The sequence below is a fragment of the Arachis hypogaea genome, chromosome 18 (genome assembly GCF_003086295.3).
Source record: "Arachis hypogaea cultivar Tifrunner chromosome 18, arahy.Tifrunner.gnm2.J5K5, whole genome shotgun sequence".
NCBI lineage: Eukaryota > Viridiplantae > Streptophyta > Magnoliopsida > Fabales > Fabaceae > Arachis > Arachis hypogaea.
In genome coordinates this window covers 38212455-38230199 of record NC_092053.1, presented here as the reverse complement: position 1 = coordinate 38230199, position 17745 = coordinate 38212455, and the positions used below count along the sequence as shown (strand labels likewise).

At 35.5% G+C, this 17745-nt stretch overlaps 2 protein-coding genes, 1 long non-coding RNA gene and 1 pseudogene across 4 annotated transcripts; 1 reads left to right on the top strand and 3 right to left on the bottom strand.

Annotated features, from left to right (window-relative positions):
- Positions 1 to 363: 363 nt before the first annotated feature.
- LOC112769274 (probable sodium/metabolite cotransporter BASS1, chloroplastic) lies at positions 364 to 4661 on the bottom strand. The gene is made up of 7 exons (XM_025813741.3): positions 3767 to 4661; positions 1988 to 2081; positions 1869 to 1902; positions 1725 to 1779; positions 1273 to 1356; positions 901 to 1188; positions 364 to 797 (listed from the first exon to the last, which is right to left on the bottom strand). The coding sequence occupies exons 1-7, from the start codon at positions 4289 to 4291 to the stop codon at positions 645 to 647; spliced, it is 1233 nt and encodes a 410-aa protein (XP_025669526.1). The 5' UTR covers positions 4292 to 4661; the 3' UTR covers positions 364 to 644.
- Positions 3705 to 4968, top strand: LOC112769277 (uncharacterized). The gene is made up of 2 exons (XR_003186442.2): positions 3705 to 4469; positions 4658 to 4968. It is a non-coding gene; the product is annotated as an uncharacterized lncRNA (long non-coding RNA).
- An 873-nt stretch (positions 4969 to 5841) lies between these two features.
- Positions 5842 to 9815, bottom strand: LOC112769275 (bidirectional sugar transporter SWEET2-like; annotated as a pseudogene).
- Positions 5842 to 14501, bottom strand: LOC112769273 (pentatricopeptide repeat-containing protein At5g50390, chloroplastic-like). Of its 2 annotated transcripts, none has more exons than XM_072225816.1 (9): positions 14218 to 14501; positions 13428 to 14069; positions 9683 to 12622; positions 9449 to 9485; positions 9003 to 9214; positions 8749 to 8906; positions 8537 to 8656; positions 6890 to 8395; positions 5842 to 6204 (listed from the first exon to the last, which is right to left on the bottom strand). In XM_072225816.1, exon 3 carries the CDS (start codon positions 12552 to 12554, stop codon positions 10434 to 10436), a length of 2121 nt encoding a protein of 706 aa, XP_072081917.1. In that variant the 5' UTR covers positions 12555 to 12622; positions 13428 to 14069; positions 14218 to 14501; the 3' UTR covers positions 5842 to 6204; positions 6890 to 8395; positions 8537 to 8656; positions 8749 to 8906; positions 9003 to 9214; positions 9449 to 9485; positions 9683 to 10433. The 2 variants fall into 2 exon arrangements, with proteins under 2 accessions (XP_072081917.1, XP_072081916.1); XM_072225815.1 differs by lacking the exon at positions 14218 to 14501 and having other exon boundaries at positions 6890 to 7348; positions 8260 to 8395; positions 9683 to 12735; positions 13428 to 13569.
- Between the last annotated feature and the right edge of the window lie 3244 nt (positions 14502 to 17745).

Below are 17745 nucleotides of genomic sequence, written 5' to 3'. Positions count from 1 at the left end.
AACTACTCAACAAATGTGGTTAATTTTCTACTATAAATACACTGACACCTTCAGGTATAATTTACGTTCTGATCTACTAAAAACCTGTCTAAAACCCTTGTTAACTTAAGCATCGGAGTCTCTTGCAGGTACCATTCCCACCTTCTCACGAGAAACTCGGACATGCGGCATCTCGACATCAACAAGTCGGACGCTGCTATACAAAAGGATTTAAACCTCACGTTTAGGCCCAAATCAATGTTTCAGGTAACCCTCGGAACAGTATGTAATTCTGGTCTTATGAATTATAATTTTTTTTTCAAGGGTGGTCTTATGAATATAATTGTTATAGTAATAAAAGGAAGAAAACATTGCATATGCATATGGCTTTTCAAATCAAGTTTACTTTATCTAGAGGATGATAACTTCAGTATATGAATGCCAAGTTTGCTTTTAATCTTTGCTACACAATGATTGTATAAACCAAAACACTGAAGCAGATTTGGATGAGAAATTTGACTAGTTGCTAGTTAATTCAAAATAGTATTACTGAAGAACATTGAGCTTGACAACTAAGGTTCTAATCTCGTCGACGGCTTGAAGCTTTTAAAAGTTAACAATGAATCAATCCTTGTTACAGCCAAAAGATTTACCAGCTAGAAATTTCAGTCCTTCATCTCAGCTGGCACCGAGCGTCTCCAAATTCCAGCAAGAATACTACCGAAGATCGAGTGACACACACTCGAAACAGCACATGGTACTGTAGTTAGGGGATCCCCAAAGTGCTGAGTAGCTAGAACAACTCCAAGCACCGAGTTCTGCAATAAAGGTGGACAAGTCCATGTGAAATTGAGCAAATTCAGAGTGAAGTTGCAGTAATCCTTAATGAAATCGATATCAGTTAGCGAATACCAACTTTACCTGCATGCCAACCTCGATTGATATGGTTCGTGACGATGACACGTCTAACTTGAGCATTCTTGCAAGTACATATCCAAAGAAAAAACCGGAAGCATGAAGAAGCATGCAGGCTAAAACTACTTGTCCACCGGACATAAGGATAGCTGAAGAACTCTGAGCAATTGCATTTCCGCATAAAATCGCAACGGTTGCTACAGCCATGGGTGGCATTAGAGGAGAAACTAACTTAACAAGAGGTTGGAAGTACTGATTCAGAAATGCACCAGCCAATACAGGTAAGAGCACAACCTGTGCAGAAAAAAGAGAGCGAATATGAGAAAAGAGCATTGCCATGAATTGGAAACAGAGACGGCGATTACAAGGAAAGCATACTTGCAATGTTGAAGTCAACAAACCAGCTGCATCCACAGCTACATACTTACCAGCAAGTTTGGCTGTCAAGAAAGGAGTCATGACCTGCAATGTTGAGTTTTGAATAATTGAATAAGCTCAAAAAGATTAGAATGCCACACCATGTGCATGACACAGGATTTTGTATGCATCATCAATTCATCATGTATCTAATTTGATTAAAAGGTAATGTAAATAATGCTTGAGAAATAATCCACAACATTTTTGGTTGAATTAAATACATTTTTACAATTATATAGGAATGTTGATTATTAAACCTTTTAAACTACAACAATTGGACTAATTGTTCAACTTACAAAGAACTTAGATGGTAACAAATTTTTCATATCCATATTACATTATTTGTTTCATTAAATCATCAAGATTAAAAGGAAAAGATAACAAAGAGAGGACTAAGATTTATATATACCAACCACAGCAGATAAAGTGCTTGCAGCTGTCATTATCACAGAGAGGGCCACATTTCCACTAACAAAACAAATAGTTCATCAGATCACACAGCTCATAAGATCAATAAAAATTATTAATTGGAATAACACTTCTAAGAATCAATATACCGTGCAAGATATGTAACAATATTGCTAGCTGTGCCTGCAACAATGAAAGATTGATTGAAATAGCTAAAAAATGTGGATAAAAATCATAGAAGAGTGAGCAGGTTAATTAAATTTCGTACCACCAGGACAGCAGCCAACTAATATTAAACCTGCTGCATAATGTGATGGAAGGTTTAAGAGTTTGCTTACAAAGAATCCAGATAATGGCATCACCTGAAAGTTGAAAACAATTCACACCAAGGAGAAACCATCATTATGCTCTAGAATGCAAAATTTGCATCTCGTTTACGAAAATATTTTCTGATTTAGAATGTGAGAGGAAAAACTGAAAACAAAGAATTTTAACTGAGAGAATCGAACACGAGATAATAAGGAAGCAGTGATAAAGAGGTGTGGGATCCGCTGGATGCATGTAGATGTCAATGATAAAGGAGAGATTGGTTGAGATGCCATTGGTGAGGGCTATGAATCTGATGACTTAAAGTTGGAGGACCTTCAGGTAGTGCTTCTAATAATGATCTCATTAGCTTTCACACATTGTTTCATTGTGAAATTTTTTAGTCTAGGGATCCAGAATAAAAATTAAATCATTGAAAATTGATTTCAGTATATATAATTGTGAACAAAACACAGAGTATTAAATAATTGCATTTGTTGTTGTTGTTGTTGTGTTGTTGTTTTCTTCTGCACAACCTACATACTTTCATTTGCTTCAAATGTTAACAAAGCTTCTTTGCTTCATTTTTACAGACATAGCTTGCAAAAGTACTGCACCTTGTAATATGCATGATCAAGTCTCCAAGATACGAAGTTAAATGTTAGCTTAAACAATAGAATTTCACTCAAAAGACAGCACCAACAAGCTAAGCCAGCACAGGAGTGATTACATCAAAGACTCCTCTTTTGAAATCAAAACTCACAACTTTTGATCAAGTGTTTTGAAGCTCATACTCCCTCAAGCTTAAGACTTGTCAGACATAAATCAATGAATGAATGTGTACCATGAATTAGTATGAAAATTAGATATGACTTTTTGATGTGTATATGTCAGTAGGATTCAAATGAATGCAGCAGCAAAACATTTCATTGCATTATATCAATAAGCTTTTATTGATCCAAGTGTTATCTGTTTTGTCCCTATCTTTTTCTGCTATGGGGGAAATGTTTGAATGTTTGATTGGGGTAAAGTACTACAGTTTATTTTAACGAGTTTTAAGTTAAACCCCACTTTGGTCCCTAAGATTGGCGAGTTACATTGATTTGGCCAATGACTTTCCAATTGTTACAATTTGGTCCCTCGGATTCAAAAAAGTGCACCAATGTAGTCCCTTGTGTATCTTCCATCGCTGGAACTCAACATTATTAATGATGTAGCTCAAGTCTTGTCACGTTAGACATATTAAAATAACGTCGTATGCGTTTTGGCGTTAAAGAAGGCACTAAATAACGTCGTTTGAGAGTTTGAACAATACTAAAATGTTATACCCCTCCCTTTTAGTACTGTTCAAACCCTGAAATGACATCATTTAGTGCTCTTTTAACGCCAAAATGTGTATAACGTCGTTTCAATATGTCCAACATGACAAAATTTGAGCTATCTCACTAAGGACATTGAGGAGGGACTATAATGGTGCATTTTTTTTTGTATCTGAGGGACCAAATTATAATAATTAAAAAGTCAGGACCAAATCAGTCTGGCGGACCAAAAGGGGCTTAACTCAACGAGTTTCATGCGTAATAAAAACAAACAAGCCAATCCTACACTAACTAATAATAATAATAATAATAATAAATGAAAAGAAAAGAAAATTTAAAATTTCGATTTTATTTTACAGTAAGAAGAAAAAGTAAAATCTCGTGAGAGAAAGTTGAAATTACAAGAAGACAGAGAAACGGACCGAATATTGAAGCAGAAAACCAGAGAGAACTTCTTTGGGCATAGCAAGAGCACCACGAAGATCATCAAGTGTGAGAGTCATACCCATACCAAGCATGATTATGGTGAGTCCCACAATGCTTAATTTTGGAGTGACCCAATTGAAGGAACTGGGTCTCACCAATCCCAACACGCACCCAATCGTCACCCACAAAGGAAACGCAGTTGAAAGTGCCTCGCCGCATAACTCAACCCACTCCCTCAAACTCCTCTTCCCACTTGCACCGTACCCGTTTGACGAAATGCCGCAACCAAGTGGACCAACTTTGGAGCTCAAAGTTCTGTTTGATTTTGGTTTGGGAAGTAAAGGGGAAGGGCTCAAAAGAATCTGAGGTTGGAGTTTCAGGGGAAGAGAGATTGGTGTGTGTGAAGTGATTGATGGTAGGAGGTTATAGCTGTTGGTGGTGGTGTGTGATGATGTTTGGAGATTGAGTTTGACAAGTGGGTTTCCATGTGGACGTGAATAGCATGCAAGTGATGCTTGCATTCTTGTTCTTGTTCCGATTGCCAGAAACAGAAGACAGCAGAAACTGTGAAGTTACAAGTTTGGATACGATGTGCAAATGAATGAATGGTGTCTGACTTTGATTGAATGCTGATTTTGGTGTAAACAGAAATGATGTTCCGTCTGGTGCTTGTCGTCTTGTATCACATGGGACCCACAGGTTACAATAATTAAGATGTTTTAATTTAATGTCAATGCCATAACTTTGGACTGCATTGTATACTATAGAGTATAGACTCTTTTTGCCACCATTTCTTTATTATTTTACCTTATCGACTTCCTACTAGCAAGAAGGACGAATCAACCAAAAAGACTTGAGTGAATTTTGCATTTCATTGTAATTTTCAGGTATCCTTAAATATTCCAAACAGATGAAAGGAAACTTGTTGATAAATTCAGAAGCTGAGGAATCAATCTTAGAGGAAACTTGCCACTGATTGCACTTTCAGGTTATATGTTCATGAACAAATTTCAAAATTATCCGTTCAACATTTCAGAAGCTGGTAGTATAGAAACCCAGCTGCAATAAACCACATACTGTTGCCAATTTATTTAGCTTAAGTAACATTGGTTAAGATGATACAATTAAATTGACAAAATGAGCATTGGAAATTACATTCGTTGAATTTTAATGATGACACAACAACGTTTTAACATTCTTTTAGATTTGTTACATCCTAGAAGTTGTCTCTCTAATTCGCTTGTCACCTCAGCAACTTTAACTGCATAAGACTTCTCCAGCATGAATTTTGGTCAGCACCAGCATATGACATATCTGTAAATATCAGACATCAAGAAGAGACTTATTGAACCTGCATCACCAAGTGATATGTTCCTCAAATCTGGATAACACCTCCAGCAACTTTAATTGCATGTCTCATGAGTTGAGCTTTTAACAAAAAGATAATAAACTTCAATTATAATATAAACTTCTTTTCTTTCCTTGTTTAAATTACATAATTGTTATGGATAAATTGAAAAAGACATCGATACTAACATATTGAAATTTATACTAACATATTATATTAAACATAAAATCTGTATTTGAAAATAAATTGTAATAAAATAATTTCTTTTAAGAATAGTTTTTACTGATATTATTATTTAGAAAAAATAGTCATTTTGGTACCAAGAAGATTCTGATTTTGATAAAACGGACTCTCATTTGTTTTTGACAAAATGAACATTCAAATATCTGCTCCTCTTCACAAAATGGGTTAATAAATAGGCCATTTTGTCAAATAGAATAGATATTTGAGAGTTCATTTTATCAAAAGCAAATGTGGGGTGTCTTTTGTGTCAAAATCAAACTCAAGGGTACCATAATAGTTATTTACTCTATTATTTATAAGTTTGCCAACTCACTAAACATGTATACTATTGATACACTTATCACACAAAATAATTTTACATCTCTCTTCTCCTTCACTGCTCCCCAATCTTTCTGCACACCTATTTGAGGATGACAAAATCCTAATAAAGCTGTTTCGCTACTTTTAGACTATGGTATGTACTACTCTTACTCTATAGAATTGACAAGTTCAACCAAATGATTTTACCACACCATAATAGGGTATCTGCCAACCACAGCAGCACAACTTCAGATATCAATACATCAATTACAATTACAACAGTACAAAATAAAAACAAGTTTCTATGATGCCCACTGCTGCAAACAATAGCATTGGAATGAAACTAAACACAACAAAATTGAAAAGTCAAAATCACAAACTGATAATCGACTTTACTAGCAGCAACAACACATGTCCAGATGTTGAACCGTGTGTATTGGATCTCCATAAGCTAGCACTGACAGCAGAAGCACTAGAAATTTCTGCAGGGTCATCTTACATATATATGTAGGCAGGTTTTAACAGGAGGGAATTTCTGCAGCCCTGAATCATTATTTGAAATAGAAATACACAGATTAGTAAAGCTTGACACATTAGTTTTTAATCACTGTTCTTGCAAAAGTATGTACTATTTAAGTATTTATCACACATCATAGAGTTGCAAGTTAGTGAGTATCTATAAAAAACAAGCGTGTACTATGATACTATCAGAGGTTGTTAGGAACTCAAAGTATGCAAGGACCATGTTAAATTGCTGTATTCTGCATCCATGATTAAACCATATGAATTGAGATTAAGCATTATATGTTCCTCGTTTCATCATACACAAACAATCAAGTATATTAAAATTATTTTAACTTTTGTAATTGATAGTCCAAATGGAATCAGCAACGCCATACCAATTTCAAGTACCATTTAGACAATAAATTACAATACTCAACAAGCATGTGAGGATTCTCTTAGTTCCTAACACAAACGTTAGGAAGATCATTTACGATGAAACATTAGCTAACCATATGCATTATTCAAACATTAGTAAAGGTATCTCCTTTTTCCAATTCAATAAAGAAAAAGGAAAATATGCAATCAAGAACCCCTAACCTTTATGTTTCAAAATTTCATATTTAAAAATAATGCAGTTAAACCCAAGAGAAGTAAGCAATAAATATAGCTATAAGGTATAAATCCATAAATATAGTTTATAAGTTTTACAGTTTTGGCCCATTACCTTCAGAAGATGCAGCTTTTGCTATAATAGTGTTTGGGAAGTGAGCAATCCTCGACCAATCTTCAGTTTTAACCGGGCGTGTAGCAAGTAAGAAGGCACAATATCTGAGATACAGCGCCAGTAAATCAGTAAGGGCCTTCATGCAAGGACTTTGAAGCAAAAAATGTCTCAGCAAGTGAAGGGTTGTGAATCAGCTCCAGTAAAGCCTTCAAATCGTCACAAAGTGTGAAGAAGATTCTCAGTAGAGGGTGAAGGCCATATTAATCATGATCCTCTTTCCCATTTACACAAATCAAACTTGTCGCAAGTTTTGTGACATTCCATTGGCATTGCTTCTATGTCCATTTCTTCTCGTATTTCCAAGTGCTTGAGTAAAGACAGAGGACTGACAGATGAAGACGGATGCTGAACCAAACAAGTTTCAATCATCGGCTACACATTGCACAGTCCTAACTCCAACTTGAAAATGGATGGAAAAGAGGGCATGCAAGTCAAATTTGGCTAATTCCAGATTTGCAAAGAGAGACAACAAAAAGGAGGTAGTGACAGATGATTGTTAGTATCATTTGTCTTGTTGAAATCTTCTGACCTTTGCCATCCACGCAAATTCTTGCAGTTAAAGAGGACAAGTCTTTCCAAAGAAGGGAAGAATAATGAAAAAAAAATTGAAAAAATAAGTTGTCTGTTATGGGTGTTTCTGTGTCCTTCCTGTAAAGGAAGACACAAAATACACTAATTCAGTGTCTCAAGACACAATATCCGTGTTCATGTATCATTTGTCAAATATGATTGTCTCCATGTCCGTGTCCCTGTCTCAGTTCGTGCCCGTATACAAACGAAGCCTAAGGTCTTTGAAGGACTAATTTGGTGTCATTTGTTAATTAGATGGGAAGAAACTAAGTGCATATTCTCATTGATGAATGATATTTCAGGTTGATTTATCAATGGCACGTTATAGCAATGCCAAATCAGAAATCAAAAAGCAAGTAAGAAATCAGATAAAGCATGTGTTAGGGATTATGAACATAGTTTAGGGATCAAGGTGGAATCATTGTCTGAATGCCAGCACTTCATGTACTAATTTCATGAAAAAATTGCATTCTTAGTCAAATAGAGAAAAGGCAATCTTAGCGATGGAACCAAAAGATCATGAATGAGTATGCTGCATGATCACTTTTCTAAATTCTTAATTGGAATATGAAACAGAAGCACTTCATGAGTTCATCATCAATAATCAACGCAATTAACTCGGGAAAACTATCTCCAAATTGAGCATCAATCAGGTTTAGCATGGCCATTTTCACAGATCAACCCCACAAAATTGCAAAAACCAGATATCTTATTCTGCAGTAATCTGCACTTTCCCATACCTTTTGTTTTCGGAAGTACTAATCACGCATACGACACTATCAAAGGTTCTCCGGATTCTTCTCTAGATTTACTCTCGTAATAGAAATATAATACCAACTGCAAGATTCCGAAAACAGTTCCTATCCCATTTGGTACCTGGAAAACACAGATGTAATCAAATAGATAAATGTTAAATTGCACAGAACAAGAGATAACCAACAAAACAAAAATTCTGAATTAAAACAAGAATTCAAAAACAAATACGAAAAAATAAAATAGTGCTCAGAAGAACCTTACATAAATGAAGAGGTCCTCATTGAGCAATCCATAAACCAAAAAGGAGGGGCTCATTAGGAAGGTGGAGAGCGAGAGATAAAACGGCATGAATTCGACACTCTTTGTCTGAATGACCAATTTCTGGGAAACATAAGTACATAATTCAAGTAAATTCATCAAGTCAAAAAGCACAAATCAATGTTAATTGGGTATCTATGTAACGAAAAACTTACAATTATAAACAAAGGTGAGGCAAACATTGAAATGAGGGAAGCACAGCTCAAGAATTCAACCAGGATTCGCATGTTTGACTATCAATTACTTGCAAGCTCCCAACTAAAATGATCACAAAAACGCCGATAACTGCCAGCAATAGTCCAAACATTCTCACCTATCAAATTGCAGTTTAAGAGTTTCACAGCTTAAGTTAGAAACCAACCATATCCGTATCACAAGAACAAGATTCCAATAGTGTGGGGAAGTTAACCTTTTTTTATTTCTCAGCATACACAAGGAAGATAATTATGTACACAAACTGAAACACTGCTCCGATCGAATAAACCGTCATTACCAATATCGGTCGATATCAGAGGTGTGCCATACCACATGCAGATCAAGCAGTTCATGAGAGAGTAAATATACGGCAATCCTGAGAACATTTCAGTTGACCCATTTCTGATAATTCTCCTAAATGTAGGTCTACAATTCAAAAATAGAACAAGAGTTAATAACCAATGAAACAAAAGGAATATAAAATAATTAAACAGAAGTTTCTTATGAATAATGATTTAGCATCATAAAGATATTCCTAAGCATGTTCCTAAATGATAAAGAAAGTGAAAAGTATAAACTATCAATGTCTTGCAATCTTTTAATCAATTCTTGCTTCATTTAGTAGTTTGGAGAATAAATCATTTCTCTAAATAAACTTACATGGGAGATACAAACAACCCAAAAGCAAAGATATTCCCTGCAAAATAAACAATTAAACATAGTGATTACGGAAATAAAATAAAATAAAAAGAGAATCTAAACCCTGTAAAGGATAATCTACTAATCCACTACTACTAGCATATTTAAAGTTGGTTCCTTTTGATTCATCAAAAGAAACCAGAATGCTCAGAATCCCAGAAACAGCGAGACAAAGACAAAGATTACGGTTTGTACCTGCGACTCCAGCTGCATCCTTTGCAACCTCATAGACAGGATATGCAGCAGAAGAAGACATTAAGAATCCTCAAAAATCAAACACCAAACCCAGACAACAACAAATGCAACCAAACCAACCCCTTAATTTATAGCACTACAATTGGAAGTGAAATTTGACTATTCAAGACATGCCCTATGTGAATGCTTGTTCCTATCTCACAGAAATTGGAAAAAAACAAAGAAAACTCCCCCACGTTTAATAGAAGGACCAGAAGGTTTTTTCCTCTCTCCAAATCTTGTACTTGAGACTTGAGAGGGTGATAAGTAACTGATAAATGCAGCTGAAGGCCTGTTATGTATAATGATGCTAAACCTCAAATATGGTTATCACATAAATAAATTAGAAAAAGGGGGGTTTTGTTGAGCCACTAAAATTGAAACAATTTGCAATTGTGTACATAAACAAGTGAGTACTATGAATACTATCAGAGGTTTTTAGGGACTCAGAGTATGCGAGAACTATAGCACTACTTGAAGTCAAATAACAAAACATTTCACATAATGAAAGGAACTGTTCAAACTGATCCCTCTGCATAAAAGAACAAATCAGTGCAAAATCTTGGAAGTATGATAGGTCTTTTATTAAAGAATCTCAAAAAAGAATTACATCAATTAAAGGATTGCATCCTAGCAAAACTGAGGTTTAGTTTGAGGGAAAGGATGGAAGTGAGTAATATGTCCTTGTGAATTGAATGACACAATTTTGTCATCACCAATAATCTCCACAAGAACAACTTCCATTTCTAAAATGGTGGAACCTACTAGCATCTCTTACCACAATTTCTCTTCCTGTCACCAGGGCTATAAGCTTAATTGCAGTATGACAGTCTCGACATATACGATGACCCTGCATGATCTGTAGAGGCATCCAATTCGGGGTGTTAATTAGTCCAAAAGCAATTGCTAACTTTTCACTATGATATTTCAGAACACGTTGTTCCTCTTCATCAACATCAGGAAGCAGCGCTTCATCATCCTCCACAGTGTAACCATACCTTGATATCTCTTCCATCAAATTGTCCACTTTTTGGTATATCTCTTCTGTTTGGGGGTGGGATTTATCTCCAGAAAGGAAGACATTTTGCCGTCTTTTAACTTCAATCCAGGTACAAGCATGAAGCATTCTTAAACCCTTCCTCTTCAAGGTCTGTAACACACCAGCAGCTTCCTTCAATCTTCCAGTGGTGTTATATATATTTAGAAGTACTACATAGTTACACATCTTCTCGGGCTCCATTCCATAAAGTTTTTCTGCTGCCAACTTCCCAAGAATAAAATTCTCATGCATTCTACATGCTGTCAGCAATGCTGCCCACATATTTGCTGTTGGTTGGAAAGGTGCAAGTCTTATTAGTGCTAAAGCCTCATCCAACAGACCCTCTCGACCTAATAGCTCAATCATGCATGCATAATGCATTGGTCTGGGCTTAATCTTGTGATCTTTGCTCATAGATTGAAAAATCTCCCAACCACGTTCTGATAGTCCAGAGTAACTACAAGCAGATAAGACGGCTAGGAAAGTGACATGGTTGGGAACCATCCTTTCTCGAAGCATCTGCTCAAACATTTCTAGTGCCTCCTCTCCTTGGCCATGATTTCCATATCCAGCAATCAATGCATTCCAGGATATGATATTCTTCTGGTGCATTGTGTCAAACACATGTCGAGCATCTTCCATCCTACCCCATTTGCTGTAGAAGTCAACGAGTGCTGAGTTCGCCACCAAATCTGTGCCGAAACCATGACGAACTAATGCCGCATGAGCTTGTTTTGCATGTTCAAATGAAGCCAATCTTGTACATATTCTAATCACTGTTGAAATAGTAAAATGGTCCAGTTTAGCACCAATATTGCGCATCTCATAAAACAAATTAAGAGCCTCCTCACTATAGCCATGAAGTGCATAGCCAGAAATAATAGAATTCCATGCCACGGTCGTCTTCTTTGGCATTTGATCAAAAACACAATAGGCATCATCGATGCTACCACACTTGCTGTACATGTCAATTAGTGCACAAGACACAAAAGTATCATCTCCCACCTCCATCTTCAAAGCGCATGAATGAATTTGTCTTCCCACCTGAATAAGACCTAATCCAGCAGCTGCCTTGATCATCGTGACAAAAGTGTGAGGACTGCCATCATTAAACTCTTCCCACATACACAAAAACAACCTGAAGGCCTCATCATTGTTCCCAGAATCCACAAGCCCACCAATCATCATTGTCCATGACACCTCATCTCTCTCTGGCATATCATCGAATAGCTTCCACGCATCACGCATCAAACCACATCTAACGTGCATAAACAACATCCTATTCATCATATACAAATCAAGCTCAAACCCACTACTAATCATAAGATTAAACACCTTCTTAACCCCTCTAATGTATCTCAAACCAACACAAGCACTCACCAAAGCATCGTAAGTACTAGCACCAACATATCTACCACCACCTTCAAGCTCCAAAATCTCAAACAACTCAATTGCATCCCTATACCTATTGCACAGAACTAGCTTCTCTATCTCACTACACAGCCCAACAAAGGAAGGTTTCCTCATCTGAGTGTCCTCCAAAACAGGCTCTACCTTCTCATGATATGGTATTCTCGAAGATTTAGGCCTCCGAATGCCACTTTCAGTAGAGCAACAACAAATAAGGGAAAAGTGGCTCGTCCAATTCCTCACCTTTGAACGTAAACCACACCCAAAGACGAAACCTTTACCAGAAAAGTAACTGGATCCGGAAGAACCCAAAGCGGAAAAGTAGCAATCGCTTTGGGATTGATCCAATGTGTAAGATTGGTATCGTGAGAGTGGAATCTCCATTGGTACCAACGACAACAACAACTGAAAACACGATGTAGAGCTAGAAAAAAGGAGAAAGAGTGCAGCACCTGGAGAGTTGAGATCACAAGGAAGAGTTAACATCAAGGTTGCGAGAACCGAACCAACCATTGAACTGGTCAAGTGACTGATTTAATAGTTCAATGGTCTAATTGGAGTTGAACTGTTGTCGAACCAATTTAATTAAATATACAATAAAATCATTAAAAATTCAATATAAAATTTCAAATATTCAATTTCAATGTTTTCTAAATTAATAAAATTCAAAATTTTACCATTTCACATGATAACTTGTTCATATTTTATCATTAAAAGATTCACAAAATAAAAAATTTTTAATTAACTTCTAAGTTCTAATAAAGTAATCAGCAACAATACTCATCACATCAAAGACAAAAATATAGAATTGAGATAAGCACTCCAAGAGGATTATAATTATAGAAGATCAAACTCAATTACTTGACAATCAAGATAAGCACTCCAAAAGAATCAGAACAGAATGGTGATGAACAGAAGAAAGAAGAGAGGAATTCTTGTGATATAAGAAATGAATTCAAAGACTTAGAATTGAGAACAGAATCATTGACACACTAAAAAGGACATACACAAAATTTCAAGAAAGACTTCTAATCAAGTATTCAACAACAAACTCAGTATACAAAAACAAAAAACGCAGCATTCAAACCCAGAAAATCCAAGAACAGAAAAACTAAGCAAAGAGTCCAAACTCAGCATCCAAACTAAACTCAGAATCACATCAACAACCCCAACTCAGAACACAATCCCAACTCAGACTCTAGTACATAAACTCAACTCAGAATCTTAGAAATTGAAACTGAAGAAGCAGTGGCTTACCGGAGACACGGAGAGGGAGGAACGGCTGTAACAGAATGAAATTGGACAGAGAGTGAACTCGCAAGAGGATCAGTTCGCGAGGGCGAGGCTTCGGGTAGAGATTCACGGAGAGAGAGGACGCGCTTGAAGAGGATCGAGCAACCGTTCCAAGAGCAACAGTTTGCAACGGCGAGGAGAAGAGTCCACGGCGGCAGAGAGGGACGTTCGCACTTCGCCTGAGAGGGATCGAAGACGGAGACGGGCTCGACCACGAGAACAAGACACGAGTTCAGGGCTGCCGACGACGACGAAGACAGAGGCGGGCTTGACAACGAGGATGAGACGGCGATGCCAACAGCAGCACTGAGCAGAGAGGGCGCTGGTGGCGCTGGAACTCTGAGAGAGAGAGGGGGGTATTCAGGGTTGTGAGAAATAGAGTTGTTATTCACGTTGGTGAGAAGGGTGTGAATGTGAAGAAGAGAAAAGGGGGGAAGTAGGAATAAGTCTGCATCCGTAAACTGGAGAGCATCGAGCATTCCGCCCTGATTTGTTGAGTTTGGTAGTTGGTAGTTACAGCCGATGAAAACATGTTTCTTGCTCGTGTCTCTTGTTTATGGGAGGCTTTGTTCGGTGCTTCGTCTATGATTAGGACCATCAAAGTCCCTTTGGCATACAAAGGGGAGCAGAAAATCGAGAAATTCAAATCTTGACATATAATTAGTAATTACCTACCCTACACTTTGAAAAAATTTTAAATTTTTTAATTATATTTATTTTAATTTTAAATTAAAAATTTTGTTAAGTTTCAAACCTGGTGGCAAACAATGATGGATACTATTCAAACTAGGCAAAATGGTGGAAGTGAAATGAGGCTCCTTGCGATAAATTGCTGGAATATATGGATGGAAAGCTCGTAACAAACTTGTCTTTGAAAAGGAAAGAACGTCACCAGAAAACATCCTTGTCACCAGAAAACGTCAAGCTGCTGGAACCTGGAAGAAATGGAGAGAACCGCAATGAATAAGAATTTGGAACAGAGTTTAGTTCTGTCCCTTATTCTTTCCCTAGCCTTGGATTCATCTCTTATGACTTATCAGATAAGCTTAGGGAGATCCTTCCTTATTTGTAGTCCTTTATTTGGAAAAATAAAATAAAAATTTGTAATTTTGTAAAATGTTTTATATATTCATTCAATCAGATTCGTTGTTTTTAATGATTATTTACGCAATACATATAAAAAGAAAATATTTTCACTTGTTTTAAATTGATGGAAAATTCTGTGATGTTAAAAACTAATTTTTTCAGCATGTAAAGAATTTACATAATAAACTTATAATAATATTCTACATCAATATAAAAAACTTAACCAAATCATCCAAGCACTTTTTAAAATATAAAATATAAAATATTTTTTAGATAAATTGTAATGATATTTTGATATTTTATTGATATTAAAATATAAATTAAAATTTTTTATTTTTTTTTAATGTCTTATTTTAATTATATCAAGTATTTAAAATATTTTTTGTTTTAATAAATAATAATATATACTATATCTAAATTTATTTTAAGAATATATGTTAAGAATAAGACTGGACACGTAGACACATGATTGTATTTAGGTATGTCCAGGAGTGTTCGGAGAAGAATTTTTTATTTTTTATTAAGACACGGTTGGACACAGCAGACACGCGTGTCGGACGAGTGTCGGTGAGTGTCGTGTCCAAAATGTGTCCGACACGCGGACACGATAACTCAGCGAAGTGTCTGTGCTTCATAGGTTAACGCGCCTCCCCCCTCCTCTCAAGTTACGTGAAATACACGCGCGCCTCCCTCTCCCTCCTATTAATGTAAACTTCTTCAATGTAAACATTCTTCAATATTAACGATTTGCATTGTAATTTTCGGATCTACAATCTCTGTTGCTCGTTATTCTTCTTCTTTTTTATTTTCTTTTGCTCGTTGTTATTCTTTGCTGTTTGTCCTTCTTCTTTTTCTTATTCTTCTTCGTTTTCTTATTCGATTTGTGGATTTATCTTCTTCGTTTTCAGATTTCAATATTCTATCAAAACAACGAATGATTCAACTTTAAATCAATTGAATGAGAGCAATTTGGATTATTCTTTTGAAACGAATCAAGCGGACGAGGTTTGGATTATTTTTTGAATCGAATTGAATGGAATGGAATGCAATTGCTAAAATGAATTGAATTGAATGTACGCAGGTGTTCTGAATTGAATTGAATTGAATTGATAATTTCTAAATTGTAGACAAATGTGTTCTGAATTTGATTTTATATAATGGATAATGTTTCGTTCATTTAGTACTATACAGTTGATTCAACTTAATAACGTCTTCGGTTCATTATGCAGAAAATTGTTTTGAATTTGATTTTATATAATGGATAATGTTCCGTTCATTTAGTACTATACAGTTGATTCACCTTAATAACGTGTTCGGTTCATTATGCAGAAAGCTGTTTTGAAACTGAATATTAGTAGAAACATTTTTTTAATAGTGATATATGCACTTTTTCGGTCCATCCAGTGTATTAATTTCGATTCATTTGGATTTTTAGGGCTATTAATGTTTGATAAATACCCTTATTTCATTCACTGTGAACCTGGAACAAAACAGCAGCCAGACAGTTCCAATAAATATATACATTAACATCTCAAACCAACAGGACAAGGACTAATCCATCTTAAATCGGATATATACATTAACATTAGATTTCCAATAACATTTACATTAATATTCATATACATACATTCAAAGAAGCAGTGTTTACTTTTTTAAACAAGTTAAACAAAATAGTGTTAATTACAACCAGTCAAACAAAGTATATCCTATTTAATATCTAAATCCCATATGTAAATTTAAAATAAGAGCTGGAGAGGACAGCAGATGGCTTCGGAAGTCTTATTGCTTCAGATACCCGAATCACTTGATCTCTCATTTTGTAAATATGCTTACGCTATAGCGCGGCTTCTCCTTCTTTGTCACCGTTGTCTTCTTCATTTTTGCTGTAAAGACAAAAAAGTTTGGTCAATAATTCATTCAATACACTGACAAGTACAAGCATGCACATTTTAATCAAGTGAATCAAAATGAGCAACTCTACTGAACCGAACAATATTCATGTGCTGAATAAAACGTGATAAACATTCATTCATCAAGAAAAGTATTTTTGCATGCACAAGGACTCAACTGAACACACTAACAATTAAGTGAATCAATAAATGAGCAACTCCACTGAATCGAATAACATTCATGTGTTGAATAAAATGTGATCAACATTCAATCATCAAGAAACACATTTCTTCATGCACAAGGACTCAACTGAATACACTAACAATCAAGTGAATCAAAATGAGCAATTCTATTGAACCGAAAAGCATTCACATGCTGAATAAAACATGATAAACATTCAATAATCAAGAAAATATTTCTGCATGCACAAGGACTCAAATGAACAGACTAACAATCAAGTGAATCAAAATGAGCAACTCCACTGAACCGAACAACATTCATGTGCTGAATAAAACGTGATAAACATTTAATCATCAAGAAAAATATTTCTGCATCTACAAGGACTTAACTAAACACACTAACAATCAAGTGAATTAAAATGATCAACACCAATGAACCGATCAATATATCACAAAAAGAAAATAACAATATATTTTCTATTCGTATGCACTAGTTACGCAGTAAAAATGGATTCAGAATAAGTCGATTTACTAAACGAAGTAACTCAATCCACTAAACCTTAAATCGAACTAGGAGAAACGCGAGTTTTGAGAGAAATTAAATAAACATAATAACAACAGTTTTTCTCATACCTTGCAGAGTCTCTATTCTTGTTTTTGTTTGTTTTTTCTTCTTCCTTTCGAAAGTTTGACGCGATTCTGGAGTAGGATCAGTTTCCGCAGAGAACACGATGTAGGTTTGAGAGATTTTGAGAGATTTGAACTTCTCTAGTAGCGGTTTCGAGGTTGAAAAAGGAACATTATTTTATAATAAAGGCGCAAATGAATATTAAACGTTTTGGAGGTTTGGGTGCATGAATACACGCTCATTTAGTGGGATTAAATTTTTTTGGTGTTGGGTCAGTTTAGATGGACTTAAATAAAAAATTACATGGATGTGTAGTATGACCAATAAAATTATAGCGATTACAAGTGAATATCTAAGTACAACAAAAACGGTAGGTGACTAAACAACTTTATCAAAATTTTCAACATGACAGTTTTAAGGTCAGATAATTTACATCGGTAATCAACATATTTTAAAATAATTTTTTTATTTTGAAAAATTACTGTTTAACATTGGAATT

What these genes read in the sequence shown, in the direction of transcription:
- LOC112769274 (XM_025813741.3), bottom strand. Translation starts at nt 4,291, where the DNA reads ATGCAAGCATCACTTGCATGCTATTCACGTCCACATGGAAACCCACTT. An exon ending in GTTTTCTGCTTCAATATTCG is followed by an intron (nt 2,082 to 3,766) that starts GTCCGTTTCTCT and finishes TTCAACTTTCAG; the next exon opens with GTGATGCCATTATCTGGATT. An exon ending in CAAGCACTTTATCTGCTGTG is followed by an intron (nt 1,357 to 1,724) that starts GTTGGTATATAT and finishes TCAACATTGCAG; the next exon opens with GTCATGACTCCTTTCTTGAC.
- LOC112769273 (XM_072225815.1), bottom strand. Translation starts at nt 12,683, where the DNA reads ATGGTTGGTTCGGTTCTCGCAACCTTGATGTTAACTCTTCCTTGTGAT.